Genomic DNA, 27,706 nt, shown 5'->3' with positions numbered 1-27,706 from the left:
GAAAATAAATATTGAAATCTTTATTTCATGTTTCGACAAACCCTGTTGATGTTGCAACAAGGACATCAAAATTACAAACGGACGAGTAAAAGTTTTGACAACAGTACGTCACATCACAATGATACATAAACAGAGCAGCTCTGTCACCACCTGGAAGTCAGTCCCCTGCAGGACTTCATTGTATCACTATAAGGCAGCACAGACAGAGTTGCTTTGACAAACTGTTCCCTGGCATTGTTTCAGAGCAGAGTATGGGGTGTGTTCATTAGTGCAATCCATAGCAAAACAATTTGCAACAGAAAACCGCTTGCACTGAAAACGATAATTGATTGGACAAGTTGAGGTTAGTCCCTCCCCGTTTTGGCACTTTTGCTTCCTAATGAATACACCCCAGGTGCTGCACAGAGCAGAGTCGCCACTGACCTTCAACGACACCCGCCATCTCTGCTACTGACAGCAAAGGCCAATAATCCCAACAACACAACCATATCATCTCCAGTGCAGACTGTTGGAAGTGCACAGCTGCATCTCAGGTCTCAAGGGCAGAGTGAGTAGCAGGGAAAGACCCACCTATGGCAGGGTTCAGTCAGTCAGTGAGTCAGGTCAGTCAGGGGTGGGATGCTCCAGGGTGAGTCCCAATGAAACTCCAGGGAGGGAGCTCCCGGACCCTCACAGGCCCAGCGATGCCTTGAGGAGGACGGCCATATCCTCAGACATGGTGCCCTCATCACCTGGGCACAAAGGAAAAAAGAAAAGAAAAAAACATACGATAATGTGATGACTCCTGTTCTCAATGTGTGTTACTGATGCATTACATGAAAAAGAGAGGGGCCATGGACACTGAGCTTTGGGTTGAGCACCTCTTTCTCACAATTAAAGACGTTGAAATGTCTGTGTGTGTATGTGGGCAAGCTCGACTGTGTCCCCCCCCCCCCCCCCCCCCAGGTCCTTACCCTCCTCGGCAGCGGTCATGTCCTGCTCCAGTTTGAGCTTCTTCTGGCCCAGCTGCAGCATGCCACCCTCTATGGTGTCCTTATGGATCAGCTTGATCACCTGGACAGTCCTGTAGCAGGAGATGGACAGACACTGACCTCCAGTCATTCATCAGAGCAGTGTCCATTCCCTCAGCATCACCAGATCCCCCTATTTTGTCCTCACAGTACCTTCTCTAGGGCCAGAGGGGTTTTCCTGACCACATGGCACCTCATCACTACTAATAAAGACTTCTCTGTAAGCGAGACATCTCTCGCTACAGATCTCCCTAACGCCCAAATTTAGCCTAGCCTAGCCCAGCCCATACCACCCCCCTGGTCTCACCTGGTCTGGCCCCCCTCCTCGGTCTTACCTGGTCTGGCCCCTCCCTGTCGGTCTCACCTAGTCTGGCCCAATCTGTGGCAGCGGTCCTCTGCCTGCTTGTCGTTGTAGGGGTTACAATCGATGTCGTGCATGATGACCACGTTGGCCGAGGTCAGGTTGATGCCCAGGCCACCCGCCCGCGTCGACAGCAGAAACACAAAGATCTCCGGGTCCATGTTGTAGTCGTCAATCAGCACAATCCTGCACCAAACAGAGGTGGGTCTAGGGATTACAGTGGCTCCATGCATTTTCTCGACACTCTAGAAGTAGGAGATTCACTAGTAGCAGTGAGATACAATACTACCAACAATCTCAGAGATTTGCCAGTGAACAGCTTTTTATTTAAATGTTATATGCACTATGTCCCCAGTTACACAGCCTATGGAAAAAATACTGCACACAATTATATTAGAAAGAACCCACCCAACCCAGCTCACCTGTCTGCTATGGGTGTGGAGCCATCCAGTCGGACGTAGCGGTGGCCCAGGTGTTTAAGCAGAATCTCCACAATGTCCAGCATCATGGTGAACTGACTGAAGAGTACCACCCGGTCTCCCTGCCGAAAGAGCAGAGCACAGCACAGCCACATCACATATCGGGTGTATTCACGAGGAACCAAAACGGGACAAAACAAGTGGGACTAACCTGAAATAAGATACACTTGTTTTCAATCCAAAATGTTTTGCTACTGTGTGCACTAATGAACACACCCCGTGAAATGATCTGAACATGGCAGATAGAAATATAATGACTAGAGATAACCCTGATTCCACACCATACTACAATGTACATCCTCCAGAACGGGCCCGAGGAGGCACGAGGCAAAACTCAAAAAAGAGTCGGGAAAAACACTCAAAACAGAGTAATAAAATAACTAGTCTCTCTCCTTACCTTGGTCTTAAGTGTGGCCAGTAGCGTCTGGAGCAGGTGGAACTTCCCGGAGTCCAGCAGTAGGTCTTTCTCCAGCTGGTATTTGTGCAGCGACGAGTACTGCTGGCACAGCCGGTGAAGCTCAAAGTCCGACATCACCGCCATGTCCTCCTGGATCAGCACCGGGTCCGCGTCCAAATGGGTCGGCTCCTAGGGGGAGGGGGATGAATAAAAATATACACATTGAGAAAGACAGACAAAAAAGGGAGAGAGGGTTGACAGAAAGACAGAAGAGATAAGGGTGGTAAAGTACTTTCTTATAAATTGACAGAAGAAAAAAAAAATAGGACACAAACACAAAATGGCCAATAAAGCAGCAACCTTGAGCATGAGGTGACTCATGGCCTCGAGTCGCTCTGTGGTGTAGTACTGCCGGTGGAGCAGAGGGTGGTTGGCCATCTTCCTCAACTGCATCATCACGTTGCACAGCACTTTCTCTACACAGAGATGGAGATGATGTGAGCGAGTGTTTGAGCATGCGAGAGAGAGCGAGAGCAAGAGCGAAGGAGAGAGAAAACTGTTTAGTTGAAATTAGGGCACAGGATGTAAGATGCCGATCACACAAACACGCTTATTGTGCCAGCTATGCACCACCCGTCTCTCACGCCACTGCTGTAACACTACACTGAGTATGGTGAAGATTTCCCTAGACCCTGATAGCACTTTCTCCCACTAATGGATAAGATTAGGATTGGGAGAGTAAAAACTGATCCTAGATGTGCATTTAGGAGAAACTTCACCCTGGACCTACACTACAGTTCAGTGCAGTACATACTCTCTCCGATGGCAGACTTCTTGAGCTTGCCCACCATGTTCTGGTAAAGTAGCTGCTGCTTCTCGCTCATGGTGCAGAATTCCAGCCTCTCCTCCTTCGCTGGCAGCTGCTTAAGAACCTGAGAGAGACACACACACACACACACACAAACGAGTGCAATACGCACACGAGCGCACGCACAACCCCCCCCCCCCACATCTTTAAATATCACATTGTGAACCATCCAGTTTTTCTCAGTGTAAGTCACTTTGGGAGTGTCCTTACCTCGCTCTTAACTCGTCTGAGGATGAAAGGTTTCATGATGAGTTTAGCCTGGGCGATGCGGTCCCTCTCAAAACGACTCTGTTCCTCGTGGGATTTCTACCACACAAACATCAAGACACACATCCTACTGTGAGAGTCCCACTTAACACGAGAGGAGTGGGACCAGGGTCTGTACTCACAAAGTGTCTCAGAGACAGACTGCTGATCTAGGATCAGAATATTTCTATGCCAAACTTGACCCTTGACCTTACCATGGAGAACATCTTGACTATCTGCGTGGTGCTGCTGGAGAACATGGAGGGCATGATGAAGTTGAGCAGCGACATCAGCTCCAGCAGGTTGTTCTGCAGAGGGGTGCCGGTCAGGAGCAGCCGGTGCTCCGCCTGGGGACACACAGAGACAGATGGTCAGACAGGGAATCAGGGAGACACGCAGGGAAAAACAGGTAGACAGACAGACAGACGGAGACAGGGAGTGAGAAACACAGACAGCGAGAAAGAGCCAGGCAGACAGTCAGGAATGTCCGAGAGATTCAGAAAAACACTGATGGCTAGACAGAGAGACAGAGGGACATCAACTCTATTGCACACGACAACTGCTTCTACTACTTGTCAATGGGGAAGTGTGAGGTGTTGTGCCGTGAACTAACGTTGATGGCCATGAGGTGGCGGTAACGGAGGGAGTTCATGTTTTTCAGCATGTGGCCCTCGTCGAACACGGCATACTTCAGTCTGAGCTTGCGGAAGAGACTGCGGTCGCTGTCGTTTCCGATGGCCAGATTGTAGCTGCGCAGAGAGAAATTACACCCAAACATGAGCATTTGTAGTTGAACTTACATTCTGTATGTAGACCTACGTCACACGCACACACACACACACACACACACACACGCACAAGGGAATGCCTCAGCACATTTAAGAAGCAAGGCCTTTTAGTTCCAGTGAATTCCCGGTATGTATCTAATTGACTCATTGTGTTGTCAACACACAGGTTTGGAAACGTAGCCCGGGAGATTCAGTAGTCTCTTCATTTCCCATATGGCTGCCTCAAACATCGTGTAATGCTCATTAATATCAATCATTAAAGCATTACAAAGTGTTTTTCTGGTTCAGACAGACACATACGTAGCCCATTGAAACACCCCTGCAAGGTTCTGGGGTGAAGTTGCCCCAAGACGCTGATCTGGGGCAACTGCATTTCCCCACCCAATGGTTAAGGTTAGGATCGGGGGAGGGGAAGCTGATCCTAGATCTGCACCTAGTGGAAACATCAACCCGGAGCAGCTGATAGTCACAATGTCAAGTACAGAGGACGCAATGCTCTTCCCTTCCACTAGAGCTCATTGTGGTTCCACCAATAGACTGAAACCTATTCGACAATATTGTGCGTACGTGTATGTGTACTCACGTGGACACGATGACGTTGAAGTCCACCTGATTGCTGAGGATGTCATGTCGCAGGTACCGCCGGTCCTCCACAGAGCCTGAACATACAACAGGGGGTGTATTCATTAGCGATGGGGGCAAGACATCTGTACAGTTACATATCGGGATATTATTGTTTACGATATATTGTATCGTATCATCTTCACAATATCACAATATTATTTTGGTGCTAGTTGGTTGCACCTGCACCAAAACGCCTGTATTTCTCCTTTACAGCTTGATCTCCATCTTCTTTAAAATAGGGAGTCAATTTGTTTTCAGCCATTTGATTTCCATGACTGACCAAAACTCATTTTCTCATGGCTCTCTTGTCCCTCTGCAGCAGACATACGGTGAGCAATATGTTTGGAACACACATATACACATAAAATCAATACACATAGAATCGCAAGAATCGCAATACTTATCGTATCAGCACCTAAGTGTTGTGATAATATCATATTGTGAGGTCCCTGGCAATTCCCAGCCCTAGTATTCATCATGAAAAGAGTGTTTCTGTTTGGACAAGTTCAGGTTAGTCCCTCCCCGCTTCGGCCCATCTTCTTCCACTTGGCTCCTAGGGAATACAACCCGGCTTAGACTCACAGCTATGGATGATAAGGGAGAAAACGACTCACCGTAGTAGACTAACACCTTGAGACTAGGGCACCACAGCTTTAGCTCACGAACCCAGTTATCTGTAGAGAAAATACAGGTCAATTCAATCCAGTCCAATTGATAATGTCTGTCATGTTTGGCATAATGTTTTGTTTCGGCTGAGTAAAGGGCAACGGTCGTTTGATGTGAAATGGTCACAGGTTTTTCACAAAACAGAAACATGCCAATAATACACTAATCCTTTGCTTAGGACATGTGTTCTATTAGTGGTTATAAACAGGCTTAAAGTGGTTATAAAGTGACTGGCATGATGTGAGTAGAGCCCTTACCAAGGGTGGAGGAGGGCACAGTGATGAGGTGGGGGCCGTCGATGCCGTCCTGGTGCAGTCTGCCCAGGAAGGCTATGGCTTGGATGGTCTTTCCCAAACCCTGATTTGGTAGAAGAAAGAAAGACGATTTAAGAGAGACCGCGAGCGAGAGAAAGAGTGATAGAGATCCACATCTGCACTTCAAAGTATCAGTCTAAAACAGCATCACAAAGCCCCAGGTTTCATATAAGGACTTCAATCCCACACTGGCAATCTAACAGTATTTAACCAGGGGTTGCAACTGTTTCAGGAAACAGAACCGAAAAAGTTCCAAACTCTGATTTAAACCAAACAAGGCACCCCCCTTTCCCGTTTGAATGTTAAAATAAATATTTCTCACCCATTCCTTTAGTTCTCTCTGTCTGTGTGCAGCACCCTGCAGGTGCTACACCCACACACAATATTACTCAAATGCTCACTTATCTAAATCTGTTGCGTATTCATAAGTGTAGACTGTAGCAAACCGTTTGGCAACGGAAAATGTCTTGCAACAAAAACAATAGTTTCTGATTGGACAAGTTCAGGTTAGTCCCGCCCTGTTTCAGACTGTTTGCTTTCTAGTGAATAGACCCCTGTTGAGGCATTTCTACACCATCTTGCCACAGTATATTATGTTTTCTGTTGGTAACAGTTCTAGAACACAGGGAGGGGGAAATTCACAGAATTAAAAAAAATCATACTATATGTGGTTAAGACCCAAATGGCACCCTATTCGCTAAGGGCTCTGGTCAAAAGTAGTGCACTATACACCGAGCGTGAAAAACATTAGGAACACCTTCCTAATATTGAGTTGCACCCCATTTTGTCCTCAAAACTGCCTCAATTCGTCAGGGCACGGACTATACAAGATGTCAAAAGCTTTCCACAGGGATGCTGGCCCATGTTGACTCCAATGCTTCCCACAGTTGTGTCAAGTTGGCTGGATGTCCTTTGGGTGGTGTAAAATTCTTGAAACACACGGGAAACGTTTGAGCGTGAAAAACCCAGCAGCATTGCAGTTCTTGACACAAACTGTTGCGCCTGGCACCTACTACCATACCCTGTTCAACGGCAATTCAATATGATTTGCCCATTCAAGCCTTGCCCATTCAACCTCTGAATGGCACAAATACACAATGCAGGTCTCAATTGTCTCAAGGCTTACAAATCCTCCCCTTCATCTACACTGATTGAAGTGGATTTAACAAATTACATTAATAAGGGATCATAGCGTCATCTATGTCATGGAAAGAACAGGTGTTCCTAATGATTTGTACACTCAAGTGTATAAGGAATAGAGTGCCATTTGGGACACATCTAATGTATTCTCAAAAGCAGTGTTCACATTGACAATTGGAAGTGACTAAAATCCTATTAATTTGCATATCCAATTCAAAGGGGGACAGGCCGTCATTGTAAAATAAGAATTAGTTCTTAACTGACTTGTCTAGTTAAATAAAGGTGAAATAAAAAAATCTATCTAGCTTGTTAATTGCTACAAACAAATGTTTGCATGTGTTAGAGAGCTAAACAGCTACCTAGCTCTCTAGTTGACTGCTGTGGCTAGCCAAAAAGGACTTGTTTTGAGAGTTGGATCGTCTTATCCTTTGAGACGTTAAAAGTGTTCTTATCCTATGCTTTTGAACATTCAAAGCAACTGGGAAACGTCCATGGCAGGCATTGTTGCCACATTTGCACATCTGAGTGACAGGAAGCACGAACACCACCAATCAGCCTACACCACGGCACACACACCCCGTCGTTACTATGACAACTAGTGTAGCCTTGTCAGAAAATCACTGCTGTCTGAATACACAAATTCGATTTGGTCACTTGTAACTTTCTGTCAGTAGACATAAAAATATATATTTTTAAAATATCTATATTTGAGCATTAAGACCTGCAGTGTGAAGGCGGCTTAAGGAGTAAACCATCTCACCATCTCGTCAGCCAGGATTCCATTCAGCTTGTGTTGGTGCAGCAGGAGAAGCCACTTCAGCCCAATCAGCTGGTAGGGTTTCAACTGCAACCTGCATGGCAACCAATCACAATGCGAGACATTTACAGACAAACGTATCATAACACAAGACCTTCAACGACAAACCAAACAAGACATTTAGAGGCAAAAAAAAAGTATTGAGAATTGTGGCATAACAACCTATGTAACTGAGATGTGATAGTTGTTTAAATGGGGTTAACAAAAGGTTTATTATTTTATTCCTTTTAGACAAATCATATCAGACCGTTTTGAGAATACATCCATTATGCCATGGTAAATGGATAACTGGATTACCATGGCATTTACTTAGCATTTGGATTTATCTATTAGTTACAACAATGAAGAGTTGTTCTCCCAGTCTGAATATAAAAGTATATGTTCCAAATGGAATCATATCCTAGTCTCTTTAGGGCACTACTTTTGACCAGGACCCATAGGGCTCTGGTCAAAAGTAGGGCTCTGGTCAAAAGTAGTGCACGATATAGGGAAGAGGATGCCATTTGGGACAGCCTATAGTAGATTAGATGTAATCGTCTATGAATCAGGACAGCAGTGGAAGTTGAGCTCACTTACTTTCTGTTGAGGACTGAGGGCTGGGTCATGGAGCCCATGTCCTTGTCTATGACCTGGGTGACTCCCTTTACCATCTTGCCCGAGATGGTCTGGCACTTGGACATGAGGCCCTGGACCACGGCTCTCTCCCTCAGCACCACCCTGCAGCCCAGCAGCAGCTCTGCAGACAGGCCGTTCTCTTTGTGGAACACCTCCTCCTGAGAAACGGACACACAGCGAGACAGACAAGAGAGGCAGAGACAAACAAAGAGGTGTCGACAACCAGTCCAATCGCTCGTCTTTTTCTTCTGACATGATAGTCAGGCAATTGTATTGTTCTACAACAAAGTAAAAACCATGATTAACAGATAAGTGGCTATGTCATGACTGAGGACGATAGTACAGTGGGCCAACTGAATTCAGGCCACAATCATAACATCTCCAACCTGCTGGTGGTGGAGCGTTTCCAAGTTAAAAAGGGCTTTGTGGCTTTTCACTTCATAAGTGTCCCAACGGTGTCCAATTGAAAAAGCATATTTTGACCAATCAAATCAAACTTTATTTGTCACGCCAAATACAACAAGTGTAGACCTAACCGTGAAATGCTTACTTACAAGCCCTTAACCAACAATGCAGTTCAAGAAAGTTATTATTATATTTACCAAATAAATTAAACAAAAAAATAATAAAACCACAATAAAATAACAATAACGAGGCATGTGCAGGGGTACAGGTTAGTCAAGATCATTTGTACATGTAGGTAAATAGTGTAAATAGTCCAGTGGCCATTTGATTCATTGTTCAGCAGTCTTACGGCTTGGGGGTAGAAGCTGTTAAGGAACCTTTTGGTCCTAGACTTGGCGCTCCGATGCGCTTGCCGTGCGGTAGCAGAGAACACAGTCTATGACAATTTTTTGGGCTTTCCTCTGACACCGCCTAGTATATAGGTCCTGGACGGCAGGAAGCTTGGCCCCAGTGATGTACTGGACCGTACGCACTACCCTCTGTAGCACCTTATGGTTAGATGCCGAGCAGTTGCCATACCAGGCGGTGATGCAACCGGTCAGTTTGCTCTCGATTGTGCAGCTGAGGATCTGGGGACCCATGCCAAATATCTAAAAATTATTAAAAGTTGTGTCATACTGCGGCACACCTTGCGTGCTGCCGCAGCATTCTGTGGCACGTAATTTAATTGACAGCCATTTTTTCTGTTACTGCAAGTTAGTGATAGTTTGACCACCAGAGGGCATCTTTGAGAAGCGTTTGATAGTCTTCCATATTAGCATTACCAGAGACGGTGAGGGCACGTGGGAGACCGGGGTTCAATTCCCTGATGGGGAGGAATGAGTAGGCTGTCCTTGTAAATAAGAATTTGTTCTTAACTGACTCCATATGTGTTATTTCATAGTTGTGATGTCTTCACTATTATTCTATAATGTAGAAAATAGACAAAATAAAGAAAAATCCTGGAATGAGTAGGTGTGTCCAAACTTTTGACTGGTATCATAACCATAGCTCTAACTCCCCCTTGATCGTTAGGGCAAATCTGGTCTGCGATAGGACAGGGGGTTTTCACACCTAGCTCGGATATTAGACTATTCTTTAGTAAAGGTTGAATAGTCTACTGTTCAGCTATTAGCCCGCCTCCCCAACTTGCAACTTGTCTTTTTGTCGAGAGCAAAACTTTATTTTCAATCAAAAATAATTGTTCTGAAAGCAAAAACGAGGCTTCAAAGTAAAAAAAGATCAAATATTTTGTAATAATAATTTAAAAGTAGCGAACTCGCACCACGGGACTGAGAGGTACCCAGCGTCACAGCTTCATTGCTCCAGACCACCACAAGGGGGAGTTAGAGCACTCATTATGCATTTGGGTCCTAAGGTTTTTATATGACCAATCATAGAGTGGTTCTAATGACACATTTTCACGCAAGCTACCTGTCCCTGGTGGCGTTCTTCAACAAAGATGGCTGAAAAAATATTACCGTGGAACCAAATGTAAGTAGTTATAACATCAAGCAAAATATGTACAATTGAGACGAATAAGTTAATGTAGAGACAAACGTTTGCGCATCTTTTTTGTGTCACGAAGTTAACTTGCTAAATAGCAATTTTCGTAAATTATCTGACTAGCTAACATTAGCCAGCTAGCTAATGTTATGACAGGATAACAAATTTGTAATTTGTGTGTTTAATATTTTAGGGACTCGTGAGAAAACCAGCAAACCAGGCTGTCATCTTGTGAAACAGTGGATGTAAAGAATCTAGCTAGCTAAAGCATTTACTGCAAATTGAATGTACAATTGTGGAAGCTTGCCTTGCAATGCAGCTGAAGTAACATTGCTAGATAACTATTTACTTGCTTATTGTGTAGAGGAGGATAAAAATAAATGTATGCCTATGGATGTGTAGCTAGCTACAGTATGTAGCCAATCTATGTATGGACCCTAAGACATTTGGTATGAATATTAGATCAGAACCTATCTATGAACCTCAGCTACCATAGTTGTATCAATTTCAAGTCTGAATGGCACTAATTAAGCCTATGGATAGCATAGAATATAATAACTTTACTGTGCCAAGGAAGCAAGTCCAACAGTTGAAGTCGGAAGTTTACATACACTTATGTTGGGAGTCATTAAAACTCATTTTTCAACCACTCCACAAATTTGTTGTTAACAAACTATAGTTTTGGCAAGTCAGTTAGGACATCTACTTTGTGCATGACACAAGTAGTTTTTCCAACAATTGTTTACAGACAGATTATTTCACTTATAATTCACTGTATCACAATTCCAGTGGGTCAGAAGTTTACATGCACTAAGTTGACTGTCTTTAAACAGCTTAGAACATTCCAGACAATTATGTCATGGCTTTAGAAGCTTCTGATAGGCTAATTGACATCATTTGAGTCAATTGTAGGTGTATCTGTGGATGTATTTCAAGGCCTACCTTTAAACTCAGTGCCTCTTTGCTTGACTTCATGGGAAAATCAAAAGAAATCAGCCAAGACCTCAGAAAAAAAGTTGTTGACCTCCACAAGTCTGGTTCATCCTTGTGAGCAATTTCCAAATGCCTGAAGGTACCGCATTCATCTGTACAAACAATAGTACGCAAGTATAAACACCATGAGACAACACAGCCATCATACCGCTCAGGAAGGAGATGCATTTTTTCTCCTAGAGATGAATGTACTTTGGTGCAAAAAGTGCAAATCAATCCCAGAACAGCAGCAAAGGACCATGTGAAGATGGAGGAAACAGGTACAAAATATATACACAGTAAAAACGAGTCCTATATCAACATAACCTGAAAGGCCGCTCAGCAAGGAAGAAGCCACTGCTCCAAAACCGCCATAAAAAAGCCAGACTACGGTTTGCAACTGCACATGGGGACAAAGATCGTAATTATTGGAAAAATGTCCTCTGGTCTGATGAAACAAAAATATAACTGTTTGGCCATAATGACCATCATCATGTTTGGAGGAAAGAGGGGGAGGCTTGCAAGCTGAAGAACACCATCCCAACCGTGAAGCACGGGGGTGGCAACATCATGTTGTGGGGGGTGCTTTGCTGCAGGAGGGTCTGGTGCACTTCACAAACTAGATGGCATCATGAGGTAGGACAATTATGTGGATATATTGAAGCAACATCTCAAGACATCAGTCAGGAAGTTAAAGCTTGGTCGCAAATGGGTCTTCCAAATGGACAATGTCCCCAAGCATACTTTCAAAGTTGTGGCAAAATGGCTTAAGGACAACAAAGTCAAGGTATTGGAGTGACCATCACAAAACCCTGACATCAATCCCTATAGAAATTTTGTAGGCAGAACTGAAAAAGCGCTTGGGAGCAAGGCGCAAACCCTGACCCAGTTACACCAGCTCTGTCAGGAGGAATGGGACAAAATTCAACCAACTTATTGTGGGAAGCTTGTGGAAGGCTACCCAAAACATTTGACCCAAGTTAAACAATTTAAAAGGCAACGCTACCAAATACTAATTGAGTGTATGTAAACTTCTGACCCACGGGGAATGTGATGAAAGAAATAAAAGCGGAAATAAATCACTACTATTATTCTGACATTTCGCATTCTTAAAATAAAGTGGTGATCCTAACTGACCTAAGACAGGGATTTTTTACCAGGATTAAATGTCAGGAATTGTGAAAAACTGAGTTTAAATGTATTTGGCTAAGGTGGATGTAAACTTCCGACATCAACTGTATATACATGTAATGTAGTTATTACCACGCATGAGATTCCCACATTGTAACCTGTACATTGAATATATTCACTGATCATGTACTTTTCCTTGGCAAATTACGGTACGGTTCATGTATTTCTCTCTGAGACATTTTTCAGTCATATCAAACTCCATTATTTGAATGATGCTGTGTCTGCATGTATGTATTACAATTATACACTTCAACAGTGTTTACCACTCCTGCTCCTGGGACATCAATGATTACACTTTGTAACTATGCAATAGACTAGAAACATGATTTAAGTAAAGGCTGATTTGTAATTCATATAAACAGCAAAAAAACTATGCATATAGTATTTCAATGAGATACAGTACTTAATTTCAACCAGGGGAGAATGTGAAACGCTTTATTGAAAGAAGTTCATTACCCAGGTGTTATAAATACATAAAACATGCATTATAATTATGATAATTATAATATCATAAATACAAATTCAATCTGTACTTCAATGCACACACATATGGTGTGCATTATAAAACGAGGAAGAAAGAAGAGGTGGGGAGAGAGGTGTAGAAGACAGAAAGGGAATGAGGTAAGAACAGCAGCAGACAGCATATGATTAATGAATTACAGTGCTACCCTAATATTCTCTCAGCGCAATTGTGATGAACTGTCTCCTAACCAGCCTTGGGCCCCCAGTTGGCCCGAAGGTTATCTTAAGAGTGGGTGAGGTGACGATGACGGGACCGGCATCCTCTCTCACATCAAAACATACCTGCAGATGAGAGACAGATGAATAGAGAGAGTGCATGATTAAGCCTTGTTTTTTTATTCTAACACGGTCAGTCATCATAATCATCAGGAGGTGAAACGCAAAACTGACCCTGGATCATTAACTCTGGGACAACTAGATCTCTGTCTGTATTTCAATGTAAAGCATCTCTTTAATAATACTTCCTGTTGACCCAACTAAGTGACCTATGATCATGCTGTGCCCTCTGTGTCAGCCAGTTCAGATCCGGGAGGGGTTCACCAACACAGCTGATATAACTTAGAGGATTTAGGGAGAAGGGGGAGAGGGATGAAGTGAAGAAGAGATTGTGTGTGTGTGGTCTCACCAGGTGTCCAACCGAAGTGGCTACTGAGTACTTTATGCTGAAAAACAGACATTAGGGCAAACAATAGAAGATAATGTCAATAGAAGATACTGTATGTGATGCAGACACCTATCGGAGTGTACTTGAAACATTTAAATATAGAGGGCTATGTGTCTCACCACTTGGTAATTGCAAGGCTAACCCCCAGGGAAATCATGACTTGGCAGCAACAGATAGCAACAGATAGTCCCCTGAAACTGGCTGTGTTTATGTGGTGTAAATCTTAAAATTAGCAGCTGACATCTTAGGGGTTTTTAATTAATGCATGTGAGACAGGTTCCATGTACAACAAGACAGGCAGAGATGAAGAGAGAAAAAGAACACAGAACTGTTTAATTACCTCTGGTTATGGACACTTTTGCCATAGCTTCCGCGGCCTGTTCCTCGAACAGTGAACATCTGGCAATATCTACATTTTCGACCCCTTGATCAGCTCGCTCTCTGAAAGTAAAGAAAATAGCTTATTTTTTGTAGATATCAATCTAAAGCAGCAAATGTCATTTTCAGGATACGTCAATACAGCACAGAAAGCTTAACACCAGACTGATATTGTGGTTGTTCATTAGGTGATGGGAAATATGCAATGATACCTGCATCATCTACACGCTGCAAAGCCTCCCTAACTCTTTGTGACAGACATATTGTGTTCTTTCATCCTTCTGTAAAAAGCTAACCGTTACACTGTCATGAAGTATGATTATATATCGACTATGAAACAAATATGACATGGCCTGCTTATGAGTTGCCATGAAAGAAAGTTAGATTAATTCAACTGAAAATGGCGAGAACGCTAATCGCTTTTGGTTAGCTTGAGAATAATAATTGCATGACTTATCACTCTACGGTATGGATTTATATAATATAGTAGAATTTTATAAACCTACACTGAATCGTAGGAGCTAACTACTAGCTATTTAAAATTTGGACGGAAAAATGCCCAGTGCTGCTTACCTGAGATGCCATCATAACACAGTCTTTCTTCGTAGATGTCCGCTATGACTTCCTTTGTGTCGGGAAAGAGTTGCTTTCAGAACAATTATTTTTGATTGAATTTTTTTTTTAAAGAAGAGTTTTTCTCTCAACAAAAAGGCACAAATGTACCTCCATAGCATATAACAATTTGCCTGTGAATAACCACACCTTCATTCAAACGTGCTACTGTATGCAGAATTCTTGACGCACAACCCATGCTCCTGCCATATTCTGCCAGCACGCCCACAAGCGAGCCACTCAGGCGCAGAATGATGATGTGTGGGAGAGGGAAAGGAACGAGAATGGGAACAACAACAATTGGTCGGGGAGTGCCAAGATGGCTGCTTGAACAGACGCTTTTTTACCGAGCTCCGTACCAAACTTCAGAAAGATTGTGAAAAAAAAAAGTTTAGTCATTATTATTTTTTATTTGTTTGCGATATAAGACCTTTCCTGTGACTGGAATGATAATTGGATAATTTATTTCAGCATGCCCAAGCAAAGTCGTGACAAAAAAAGAAAGAAAGAAGTTAGCCGTTCTATTGCTAATCAACAAGAGAGAAACGTGCTTTTAGACAACTGCCATAACTACGCTTCGCCTATGGATAATAGCATGCTTTCGAATGCTGAAGATGACGAATTCTCCTCTTCACCGGTTACTCCGTGCAAACCTCCACCCTCCAAAAAACCCAACATGAACTCTGACATCATGGCTACCCTCTCCTTACATGTCAACTCCAGGTGTGACGCCATTGAGAAAATGGTAAGCGCGAACACCATGGTTATCGAAGGCTTGAAAAAGACTGTGGAGTTTGCATGTGGTGAAATTAATGATGTGAAAACGAGTGGCAAAAGTTGAAAAAAATGTGGAAAGGGTGGAAAAGAATAACAATGTCTACCATAGACGTCTCACTGATCTGGAACAATACACAAGAAAATGGAACCTGAGACTCTACGGCTTGCCAGAGGTGGAGAATGAAGATGTGCGAGGAGAGGCTATCCGTATCTGCCAAGAAGTTTTGCCTGCAGAGAAGAACAAAGTTGGTGATACCATCGACGTTGAACATCGCCTCGGCAAGAAGCAACAGCAAAACGATTCAAGACCCAGGGGTATCATCATCCTATTCACTACCAGATTCTACAGGGATGCTGTCTGGAAAGCTGCTAGGAAGAACGCCTTCCTTCAGAGCCATGGTATGCGTTTCGCCGAGCATCTCAGCCCGGAAGACATAGAAAGAAGGAACAAGTTGTGGCCAACGATCAAGATAGCACGAAGTGAGGGGAAGGCTGCTTACTTCGTCGGAGGACGAGGTTTCATCAACGGTTCAGAAATCCATATTCCTCCCTAAAATATCACCAGAAGGAACAGGTTGATGGTTTCAGCCATGGTATTCTCATTTTCCTTATGTGGTTTACCTAACAAGCATCAGGTGACTATTTTACAGGAATACTCAGGAATTTCATTTCATTAGTTTGTTCTTGTATGACCAGAAGACCTATTTTGTTTACAAAATTACGAAGAAGATTGAAAGCTGAATTTATGTTTTATGTATACAGTAACCAAGATACTGTTTTAAATGGCATACAGGTCTGCTCTGAATTTGGGTTTAATACTTTTTATGGAAAAGTTTGATCTTACTGATATATGGAGAGAGAGGTTTCCGGCCGAAAGATCATTCACTTGGAGTAACAAAACAGGCTCCAGAAAATCCAGAATAGATTTTTGGCTTTTATCCAAATGTATTGATAGTGAGTGTGTTACTACAAATATTTGTACTACTCCCCTCACAGACCATAAGGCTATTTACATTGATATCAAAATATTTACCCCTGATACGAACCTTGGTAGAGCATCCTACTGGAAGCTAAATAGCTCATGATTAAATAATGATATAGTTACATTTGAGGTTAAAGATCTGCTCTCACACTTTTGGGAAAAGGCTTGTGAAGAAAAATCTTATTGCAAGAACTGGGAGCTCTTTAAATTTGAGGTGTCCAAATACCTTAGAAAATATGGTAGTAATCTTGCTAAGACCAGAAGAGCTGAGGAGGAAAAGGTGATCATTAAGATAACTTCCCTTTCTCAGAGGTCCCCAGCTGACCTCTTGGGGGAGGAGAAGATGGAACTAATTGAGTTACAAAATAAACTGGATAACATATATAAATTAAAAGCAGAAGGAGCCTTTATTAGATCTAGGAAAAAATGGATTGAGGAGGGAGAACAGAATTCATCCTATTTCTTTAGACTTGAGAAATTTCACTCTAAAAATAACACTATCCATAAGTTAAACATTGATGGTGTTATTACAGATGACCAAAAATTAATCGCTAAATACTGCAGCAATTTTTACAGAAAATTGTATAGCTCTACGTACTGTCAGGAATCCACAGATGTGTTTTTTAACTCACTGAATAATGTTCACTCTATCAGTGATATAGAATCTAAACAGTGTGATGAACCCATCAAAGTTGAAGAGATTATAGAGTCTATCAAACATCTAAAGAACAATAAATCACCAGGTGTTGATGGAATTACATCAGAATTGTACAAATTATTTTCTGAACAAGTAGCTCCCTTCCTATTTGAAGTATTTTTAGAGAGTATTAAAAACAATGTTCTCCCTCCTACAATGAGTCAGGGGTTAATAACACTGATACCTAAAACCCCAAAAAGAAGTGCTGCTCATCAATAACTGGCGTCCAATTTGTCTTCTTAATAATGATATTAGCCTTACTACTTGCAAAAATAATTAAAGAAGTCCTGGATGCAATCATTGATGAAACACAGTCTGGCTTCATGAGGAACAGACATATTTCTAACAATGTCAAACTAGTATTAGACGTACTTGACTACTCAGACCTAATAACTGAGGATAGCTTCATATTATTTTTAGATTTTTATAAAGCATTTGACACAGTAGAGCATCAGTGTCTCTTCCACTCCCTTGAGAGACTTGGCTTTGGGGATTTTTTCTGTAAGGCTATTAAGACTCTCTATGTAAATGGTAACAGCTCTATCAAATTGAAATATGGCACCTCACCTAGATTTGAGTTAAAGAGAGGAATTAGGCAAGGTTGTCCTATCTCTCCGTACCTGTTTTTATTAATCACCCAACTTCTTGCAAATTCTGCAAATTCTTAATAGTCCTGTACAAGGCATCTCCATAGCTGGTAAAGAAATTATTATAAGCCAGCTGGCTCACGATATTACACTTTTTCTGAAAGACGCTAACCAAATTCCCATATCGATCAATGTGATACAATCCTTTTCCAAAGCGTCTGGTCTATATCTTAACATTAAGAAATGTAAACTCATCGCTGTCAAAGATTGTGTGACACCTTCATATTATGGTATTCCAGTAAAAGAAGAACTTACATATTTAGGCATAACCATTACAAAGGATCAGAAGTCTAGAGGCTTACTAAATTTTAACCCTCTTATTAAAAAAACCCAGAAGAAACTAAATCAATGGCTACAGAGGGACCTATCTTTAAAAGGTGGAGTCCTAATAACCAAGGCTGAAGGTATCTCTAGACTAACATATGGTGCGCTATCTTTATATCTTGACCGTAAAATAAGCAAGGAGATAGACCAGATGCTTTTCAACTTTCTTTGGAGAAACCGTACCCATTACATTAGGAAAACTGTTGTAATGAACACTTATGAGAATGGAGGACTGAATTTTCTGGATTTTACTACTTTAAATAATACTTTTAAGATCAATTGGATAAAACAATTCCTAAGAAGACCCACTTCTATCTGGAATTTTATTCCTCATCATGTCTTCTCTACTTTTGGTGGCCTTAACTTCATGTTGTTTTGCAATTATAATATTGACAAAGTTCCAGTGAAACTTTCTGCTTTTCATCGGCAGGTTTTCTTGTCATGGTCCTTAATTTATGAACACAATTTTTCTCCACACAGATATTATATATGGAATAATCGGGATATATTGTATTAAAATACCTCTCTGTTTTTAGAATATTGGTTCCGAAATAATATCCTATTGGTGAGCCAACTGGTAAATGCAGAGGGTCTTTTACTCAGTTATAAAGAATTCTTATCACTTTACAAGGTCCCTGTAACACCTAAAGATTTTGCAATTGTTTTAGATGCCATTCCCTCAGGTGTTGCTATGTTATTCAGGAACCTGTCAAGACATGACCCTCAGGGCCTACCTTCTGTTGACCCTGTTGACTCATCAGTAGGAAAGATTTGTTTCTCTTTTGGTCCATTCAACAACAGAGCGATACGAACCTTGTTTCAGCAGGATGTTGTATCTATACCTTATTGGCCTATGCCTTATTGGAATGGATTTATTGAGAATATCTGTTGGAAAAAAGTTTGGATGTTGCCACACACATACCTACTTGTTAACAAAATTAAGAAAGTTTCCTTTAAAATTATTCATAAATATTATCCTGCCAACCACTATATGAAGAAGTTTAAGGAAAACATCAACTCAAATTGCTCCTTTTGTAATGACCACCCAGAAACAGTTGTGCATCTTTTTTGGCATTGTATGCATGTAAGAAAACTGTGGCAAGACATCAGTAGGTTTATAATTGAACAGATTTATGAAGATTTTACACTATTGTGGAGAGATGTACTGTTTGGATTCTTTACATACAATAGAAATAAGCGGAATAATTTTTATGTAATTAATTTCATTATTCTTTTGGCCAAATTTCATATACACAAATGTAAATTTACAAACAGAAAACCACATTTTCGTACCCTACAAAAAGAAATTGAACTGTATTTTAAGACAGTTAAATGCTCTACTAACAAAAAAGCTGTTAGAATTGTAAGTATATGCATGTCCCTTAAGGTCCTTGTGTAATTGTAATGTGATATTGTACCCCCTAGCTCGATTGTCTATTGTTTGTAATCTATGTATACTTGTGTTCCCTCATGTGCTTTATGTATTGATTTGAAATTAATAAAAAACAAATTAAAAATTAAAAAAAGGGAACAACAACAATTTGTTGCAAGTTGGGGAGGAGGGCTAATAGCTGAACAATAGAGACTATTCAACCTTTACTATCACAGACCAGATTTGCCCTAATGACCAAGGGGTAGCTTGCTACTCAATGTCATAAAGTAATGACTGTTCAAATAAGTTACCTTACGCGTTATATTTGATAGCTACGCTGTCCTTACGAACTACATAGCATATCATTACAACAGTATGTACCGGTATGTTAGCTAGCTACCTAACGTTAGTAGTTATACAACAAACTTGCCAGTATATTAACTATAGGCAAAACTACCCAACATTTATTGACTTGATTATTCCAGTCATTCTTAGCTTGGCTAAATGGTATAGTCGTTGTGCTTTCTCAATGGACATTCGGATGCTTTCATAAATTCGCTCTGGCTATCTATAGGCTGGACAATAGAACGAGTCAAAATTCACCCGAGGCTGAAGAACGGCTTAAAAACGTTGGCTAAGCTGGAACACTAGCTCGAGCCCATAGCAAATGAATGGAATTGAACATTCGCAGAGCCTGTTTTGACTGGAGTGACGCTTAGAATTCTATTTCGCCTAAATGCCACAAAAAAAATGTATCCCCTTTTTATTTTACTACTACAATCTGTTCGTCGGACAAAACTGGAGAAAGTAAATATCCGCACCTCGATGGTGTCAACTGCGCTTATGTCTGCGTAATAAGAAAGTAGGGAAAAATAAAAACTTTACTATTTCTGGTTCAGCGATCGATGACAAACGAGCTCACTGCCCAGACTTACAAAGAGGAGATTCTCCTGATTAAAATGATGCCCGACTTGAAAAAAAATCTAAATACACATTGTGAGATATTTGCCCAAATAGACAGACATGCCTACATTTCCCCCATAGGCAACAATGGGAAGACCGCAGAGTTCCAATATTATTTTGTTGTGGTTTACATTTTAACTATAGAACAACGTGAGCAGGTCTCATTGCCAACATTAGCGAAGCAGGCATTGTGACGTTGAACAATAAGCTGGGAATAGAACGTTCGGAAGGTGAGTTGGTGCCACGGTGCTCAATAGAACTAACAGGAGCTGGCAGGGTGAAAAATGCACTAAAATAAGGCCTGTTTTTTCACGATTACTTCAAAACGACAGCAAGCAGCTGGGAAATATGGTCAAATTCTGAAACTGGTCCAGCCTACTATCGACATGGATATCATGTGTCCAGACTACTATCTACATGGATTTCAGAGCACTCTCGTCTGAGTGTACCAGAGCGCAGAATAATACATTTGAGCGCTCAACACCCGTTGAATATGGCCGGTGTCAGTAAACGTCGGGGGAAAAAGCATAATTAAATTGTTTCCAGCACAGTTACCAACGCTCTGGATAACACGAAAACTGCCTAACCAGCTCAGCTAGGGCGAGTAAAATGGTCTGAGTGGTCTCATTTGTGTCTGGAAATAGCTAGCAAGCTGGCCAGCGTTGGCTTGGGTGCTTGACTGCCGTTGTAAGGCCAGAACGCTCAAATCAACCGTTCTTGTCGGCCCGAAAGTCCAGTGTGTGCTCCGAGAGCGAAACGGTCTGAATTTACAAACTGACAATGCTCTGAATTTATGAGCGTCACGTTGTAGAGTGCCATATTTTCTGTTCCATCCTAACGGAAACTCAGAGGGTTTTTCATTTTTCATGGAATAGAAACACCATTCATCAAATTACTTAAGCAAGTACCAGCCAAAAGTTTGGACACACCTACTCATTCCAGGATTTGGAGAATAATAGTGAAGACATCAGAACTATGATATAACACCGGTCTCCAGCGTGCCCCGCATTCTATAGTACAGACATGGCCTGCTCTCCCTTATGTAAGGAATTAGGCACTTTCCCAAGTTTATGTATTGTAGACTGCACAGTGGCCTAATAAACAAATAAACACATTTCATTAATAAAATAATGGAGAAAAAAAAACACTTTCAAAACGCAGATGTTGATTTAGTTATGGATCCATAACTAATTACTATGGGAATAATTATCACTGATTTACAGAAATATTGGAACAATGTTGTGTTATGAAGGCAAACAATTTAGAATGTGCCAATCCTGTAGCCTACTCCCGAGAATTACGTTGTCCAGCGCCATATTTTCCATTCCATCCTAATGGAAACCCTGAGGGTTTCGTTTTTCTCTGAATAGAAACACCATAATATTAATTAATTTGATTGAGCCAAATTTCTTAAAATCAATCCCATGTTATTACAAAAAAGGTTTTAACTTCTCTGGTAATGCCAATACGGAATACTATCAAATGCTTCTCAAAGGTGCCCTCTGGTGGTCAAACTAGCAATAACTTGCAGTAAAAGAAAAGAAATGGCTGAGAATTAAATTACGTGCCACAGAACATTGCATGCAAGGTGTGCTGCAGTATGACGCAACTTTTAAAGGAGGAACCACTGTAGGTGTTCCTTTTGTCCAGGTGGGAAAGGGCAGTGTGGAGTACGATTAAGATTGCGTCATCTGTGGATCTTTTGGGGCGGTATGCGAATTGGAGTGTCTCGGGTATCCGGGAGGATGCTGTTTATGTGCGCCATGACCAGCCTATCAAAGCATTTCATGGCTACCGACCTGAGTGCTACAGGGCGGTAATAATTTAGGCAGGTTGCCGTGGGTAAAATAATGTTAATTGTGTAGACAATCATCTAAAGAAAGTCAATGGTCCAAACCTCAAGTCTATCATAATCTGTTCAAACGTTAGAATGGACAAAATTAGGATGACAAAATATAGGTCCATTATATTTTCTAGATAATTTATATCTCAAATCAAATTTTATTGGTCACAGATGTTAGCAGGTTAGCAGACGTTAATGCGAGTGTAGCAAAATGCTTGTGCTTCTAGTTCCGACCATGCAGTAATATCTAACAATCTCACACTCATTCTTATGTTTAATAAATGTATTGTATAGTGCGTGTGTGGCAGGCTTACAATGACGGCAAAAAACAACATTTGAGAGTGCGCTGACCCTGGTGCTAGAGGGGGTACGCGGCTGGAAGTTGAATGTTTGAAGGGATACAGAACTATAAAAAGTTTGGGAACCACTGGCATAGGATAAATACACTTCAACATGAAATCAATACACATTAGTAAGCCGTCGGCTGTATTCAGCACTTGAAGGAATGAGAGTGTTGTTTACTCTGTAATGACACTCTTGCAATGGATAAGCGGTGGAAAATGGCATACTATTCCCTATATAGGCTCTGAGTGACACAGCGGTCTAAGGCACTGCATCTCAGTGCAACAGGCGTCACTGCAGCCCCTGGTTCAAATCCAGGCTGCGTCACGTCCGGCCGTGATTGGGAGTCCCATAGGGTGAGGCACAATTGGCTCAGCGTTGTCCGGGTTTGGCCGGAGTATGCCGTCATTGTAAATAAGAATTTGTTCTTAACTGACTTGCCTAGTGAAATAAAGGTTAAATAAAAAATATAGTGCAAGATGTTTCCCTTGAACCATATAGGTCCTGGTCAAAAGTAGTGCACTATATAAGGAAAAGGGTGCCTTTTGGGACGCAAGCCAAAGAGTTCTGCTCACGACAGGCCATGCGACTCCAGATGGCTGCTGGGGTGTTTTGGACCAAAAATCTAACTAGTTCTTTGTTCCAGTAGGTAACATTTCTACCACGCTTTTATTTTTACAGGGGAGCGTGACCAGAAAGATACCAAGCTGTGATATTTTATTAACACATTTAGATTGAGAAGATATAGACTACAGTTATTTTCAGTGATAATGTTAATGGAGAGGAAAAAAGATCTCAGAGAGAGATAGAGGGGGGGGGAGGGGGGGGGGGGGGGGATCTGTGGTCACTCAACACTTTACATTTGATAGACTATCTCTAGCATCTCTATAATTGAAGTTCTCAAACATTCCCTTTAAAAAAACTGAGGATGTAACGCATCCCAGCAGCAGTGAAAGTAACACACACACATACATACGCTCTCTGAATGTACCATTCAAGGCACCGACACTCTTCAAAATCAACTAACACCGGTTGTGCCTTCATTCCTCCCTGCAGTTTCCATGTTTAAAAGAACCTCATCTTGTTCTAACCTGCTGGGTTTACCTTGTGGAGGAGCAGACCCACTGTGCAACACAGCTGGCAGTGACACAACCGAGATTGCTCTCTTACATAATACATGACGTATGCCATTTAACAGACGCTTTTATACAAAGTGACTTAGTCATGCATGCTTACATTTTTCGTATGGGTAGGTTTCTCTTACTCACCAGGTCCTGCCAAACAGCAAAGGGCCGTAGCTCCACAATCTTCTGGGCCTTCTTCAACGAGCAGCCGGCGATGAGGGACAGCTCATCCAGCGAGGCCTCCTGGAAGAAGCTCAGGATCTGGCCTTTGAGCGTGGATGTGCCCGCGTCATCCGCCACAAAATCTAGCTCGTCGTCCTCGCCCTCAAACTCACTGCTGGCCCCTTCTGTGTCCTCATCCTCCGAGCTGCTGGCCCTTTCGTATGAGGCGCGAACCTTCCTCTTCCTCTCCGAAGCCTCCTTCTTAGCCACGCTGGTCCCGTTGGAGAGCTTCTGGCTGGTAGAAGTCGAAGAGGAGGACGAGGAGTTAGGCCTAGATTCAGGTGCAGGTTTCTTGAACAGCCATTTCAGAGCGGAAGCATTGCTTCGCCTGGCCTCCTCCTTGCTATCCTTAGACTCCCAGCGGTCTCTGCTCGGCTTGGCATCACTCTTTGCTTTGCTTGGTTTGGCATTACTCTTGGCATTCAGTTCCTTTTGCTTGACTTCAGGGGAGCTGGATACTTCAGGTGCACTAGAGTCTTCATCTTCAGCAGAAGAATCAGTAAAAAAGGGCACAGTGAGGAATATAACGAGTACAGTACAAATAAATATAGTATATAGTGGTTGTAGCAGCACATTATCAGTGATGTTTCAACTGGGTGAGGACAGTGTCATCTCACCTGTGTCCGAGAACATGCGCAGCACCTCCAGGGCGTCATCCACATTCCACTCATGTTCCTGGAGCACGGACCTCAGTTCCTAGAGAGTGACAGACGGGGTAGAATAAAACACTCTTCATTAAGATGTGGATTCTCTTACTTGGAGTGTCATGATCATGTCTCTACTGAGGTGTATGTGGCTGCCCTGTCAACGTCTGACAACAGTCCTTCTCACCTCCTTATCCTGGTCGGGGAACTTCCTCTGCAGTTTCCTGACCATGGCCTCCCGTCTCTCCCAGCTGGGCTCTGCTCCCTCCTCAGAGTCTTCAGGCTGGAAGATCAGACCGCAGTGAAGGTTAATATTGCCAAGAAGATGCAACAGCACAGTGACTGCCTGGGGTGTTTTTATTAGTGCACACCGTAGCAAAATGTTTTGAAACAAAAACACACCTTTCTTAATGGTCAAGTTCAGGCCTGTTTGGTTGCTAGTCCCAGTCTTACCAGAGACGATCTCCTCTTCTTACTGGGCTGTGGAACCACGTCGCTGTCTTGGGAACTGCTGGAGCCATCCTGTTTCCTCTTTCGCGTTGAGTCTGGACAAACAATTGTGTCAATGTGTGGGGAGATACACATGCCAGATGACCAAGCCAACTTCTGGTTTGGTCCTTTTTTTCCTTCTTCATGTTTTACCAATGGCAGGCAAAGCCCTATAACCATCATTACAATGAGGTCCAGGCTATGTTGTCATGAGCGGAAGAAAACATGGCATAACCATGGAAACCACTGGTCAAGCTGTGTTTGGGGGTGCGGTAGGGACAGGCTGCAACCTGCTGTCTATGATGTTAGTAAATGAAAGATACCTTTGTCACCAAACATCAGGCATGAGGCTACGGCACCATCCAAAGTGCTTGTGCTTTTAATCACCTGAAAATAACGCAAAGTTAAACATTTCAGTCCACAGAAACTGAGCAGCAGCCATCTTTGAGAGACTATACTATAGCTTGTGACATAAGAGACTATGACATTACCTCCAGCAGCTCCTTCCCGTCTCTTTGAGGGAAGATTTCCTGCAGTTTGGCCAGTCTCTCTTCCAGATCCTTGTCCATTTTGTCTTCCTTATCAGATGTCTCAGTCATCTCTCTTACCTCTTGCTTCAGTGATTCCTTTACAGGTTCCCTGAAATAGAAAGAACTACAAAATTAGACTGGCATAGGCTACACTTCATGGAATTCGCTATACCTTGAAGGAAGTCAAGGGGAATATATAAGTCTAGATATTTCAGCGCTACTTACGTCACCCTTTGTGTTAATTTATCACTTCTCGAGTCACTTGCCAAATCGTCAGAGTCACTGATGACATCTTCAAATACTACTCCCCGCCCAGGTTTTCCAAGGTTGGATACAGGTGTTGTTACTCGGGCTGTATGTGCCATAGACATATAGGCAAAGACAGTTTAGCAATCATTTTATTACCCCAGTGAGTGTGTTTTGGAATTCTAACCCCTTTTAAAAGCACTGTGTGTTTGAGCTACAGATTTCTGGGCCGTACCATTGGATTTGTTTTTCTCCAGCATCTGTAGATACCAACCAATAGTCTGATTTTTTAAATTATTTTATTTTACCTTTATTTAACTAGGCAAGTCAGTTAAGAACAAATTCTTATTTTCGATGGCGGCCTAGGAACAGTGGGTTAACTGCCTTGTTCAGGGGAAAAACTACAGATGTGTACCTTGTCAGCTCGGGGATTCGATCTTGCAACCTTTCGGTTACTAGTCCAACACTCTAACCACTAAGCTACGCTTGGGGGCTGCAAGGGCGGATACTGAAGGGGCCCGGGGTCGGGAATTTAAAAACATACATGTCTGTATCACAGAAAATGCCAGGTCTATAATATCTGTAAAAAGCTCACATAGTTGAGGTCACAAACTCAAAACAGTTGTCACTGACTAGTTGGATATTCATTTCCCAGTGAGCAAAAATGTCTGTACTTACAGCATTCATATAAATTCTTTCAGGTTTTTGCTTTGGCAGACCTTTTTTGACCATTTGTCAATGAAACTCACGAATGCAACCGTTTATGTACAATGGTTTTGTGTTCTAATTGTAGCCTTCGTTGTCCTGAAAATAAAACGGTAAAAAAAATAAATAAATAAAATACACTTCACTGTGAGGATACATCTAAGGCTGGATATGCAGATACATGGAAGTAAGATAAATGAAAAGCGGATTTTCGCTGGGATCTCGGGACTGATTTAAAGCGAGGCCCGTAGCCTAGGTATGCTGTTGTTGTTAGCTACCCGTTCCCCACCAAAAACATCGTTTAATTAGCTAACGGTAGCCATCTATCTAGCTAACGTGACTGTTAACTGACGCCCAGAGAAAGCCACTGATAACGCTAGCTAGCTAGCTAGCTGTCTAGTTAGTGTTGTTGGCTATTAAGGCGACCAAGCAAGTCAGTAGCTGTCACCTGTCAAACAGCCAACGTTAGCTAGCTAGATGTCAACAGTCAGTATCAGCAAAGATTATCCCCACGGATATAACTATGCGTTATAAAAACCGTTGTTACAGGGGTGGATGTTAGCTAACGTTACATTAATGATGGCTGGCTAGTGGCTACTGTCATCGAGCAAATCATACCTGGTTTATTCTCCTTTCCCGACTCTGGACATACGGAACCGCTGTATTTGTCCTGGTTTGATGTCGGTTTATTCTTGTCAAAACGAAACCGCTCTAAATTAAAGAGACTCATTTTCAAACGGCAAGTACTAAACGTTACACAGCTAGCACGCAAGAGAGGTGAGTTCTTTGTCTCGGTACAAAATATTCCTTATTCTGGCTATCGAAAGCTGGCTAGCTACGATTACCATGAATTGTATGAATACCGTTAACTAGCAAGCCAGTCACGTGTTACTCGTTTGAAAGCCGATCTCAACAGTTTAAGTATGTCAGTACTCAAAATATCTAACGATAAACTCACCAATAACACATTTCAAAATGCGTTTATTAATTTAGATATACAAGTTAAAACTGTAGCTACAAAACATCTTATTTCCCCCGCGAACTCACACTGCGACGAAAGACTATAAAAACGCTATCTATTGGACAAGATAACTCAGGAATGGACCAATAGTAAGAAAAAAAAGATACTAAAGCCGAAACCGGCTTTACACTTCCGGCACCATGTTACCACAGATAGAACAATGA

At 42.1% G+C, this 27,706-nt stretch overlaps 1 protein-coding gene and 1 long non-coding RNA gene across 7 annotated transcripts; both read right to left on the bottom strand.

Moving 5' to 3' along the window:
* Positions 1-27,706, bottom strand: LOC110535695 (SWI/SNF-related matrix-associated actin-dependent regulator of chromatin subfamily A containing DEAD/H box 1B). 6 transcript variants are annotated; one of them, XM_021620873.2, is made up of 24 exons: positions 27,480-27,705; positions 27,140-27,232; positions 25,796-25,922; positions 25,532-25,679; positions 25,364-25,427; positions 25,005-25,096; positions 24,739-24,834; positions 24,525-24,603; positions 23,830-24,389; positions 8,287-8,483; positions 7,654-7,744; positions 5,697-5,796; positions 5,388-5,447; positions 4,733-4,808; positions 3,975-4,110; positions 3,577-3,708; positions 3,326-3,421; positions 3,062-3,179; positions 2,608-2,723; positions 2,248-2,436; positions 1,794-1,912; positions 1,375-1,557; positions 954-1,063; positions 670-731 (listed from the first exon to the last, which is right to left on the bottom strand). In XM_021620873.2, exons 4-24 carry the CDS (start codon positions 25,637-25,639, stop codon positions 670-672), a joined length of 2,784 nt encoding a protein of 927 aa, XP_021476548.2. In that variant the 5' UTR covers positions 25,640-25,679; positions 25,796-25,922; positions 27,140-27,232; positions 27,480-27,705. The 6 variants fall into 6 exon arrangements, 5 of the variants coding, with proteins under 5 accessions (XP_021476547.2, XP_021476548.2, XP_036791364.1 ...); XR_002475296.2 differs by having other exon boundaries at positions 1-731; positions 954-1,086; positions 27,140-27,706; XM_021620872.2 differs by having other exon boundaries at positions 1-731; positions 27,140-27,705.
* On the bottom strand, positions 13,138-16,443 carry LOC118937351. The gene is made up of 3 exons (XR_005034628.1): positions 13,965-16,443; positions 13,586-13,622; positions 13,138-13,242 (listed from the first exon to the last, which is right to left on the bottom strand). It is a non-coding gene; the product is annotated as an uncharacterized LOC118937351 (long non-coding RNA).

This window comes from Oncorhynchus mykiss, chromosome 11 (genome assembly GCF_013265735.2).
Source record: "Oncorhynchus mykiss isolate Arlee chromosome 11, USDA_OmykA_1.1, whole genome shotgun sequence".
Lineage (NCBI taxonomy): Eukaryota > Metazoa > Chordata > Actinopteri > Salmoniformes > Salmonidae > Oncorhynchus > Oncorhynchus mykiss.
The sequence above is the reverse complement of the archived record's forward strand: the minus strand, read 5'-3'. Positions and strand labels throughout refer to the sequence as shown.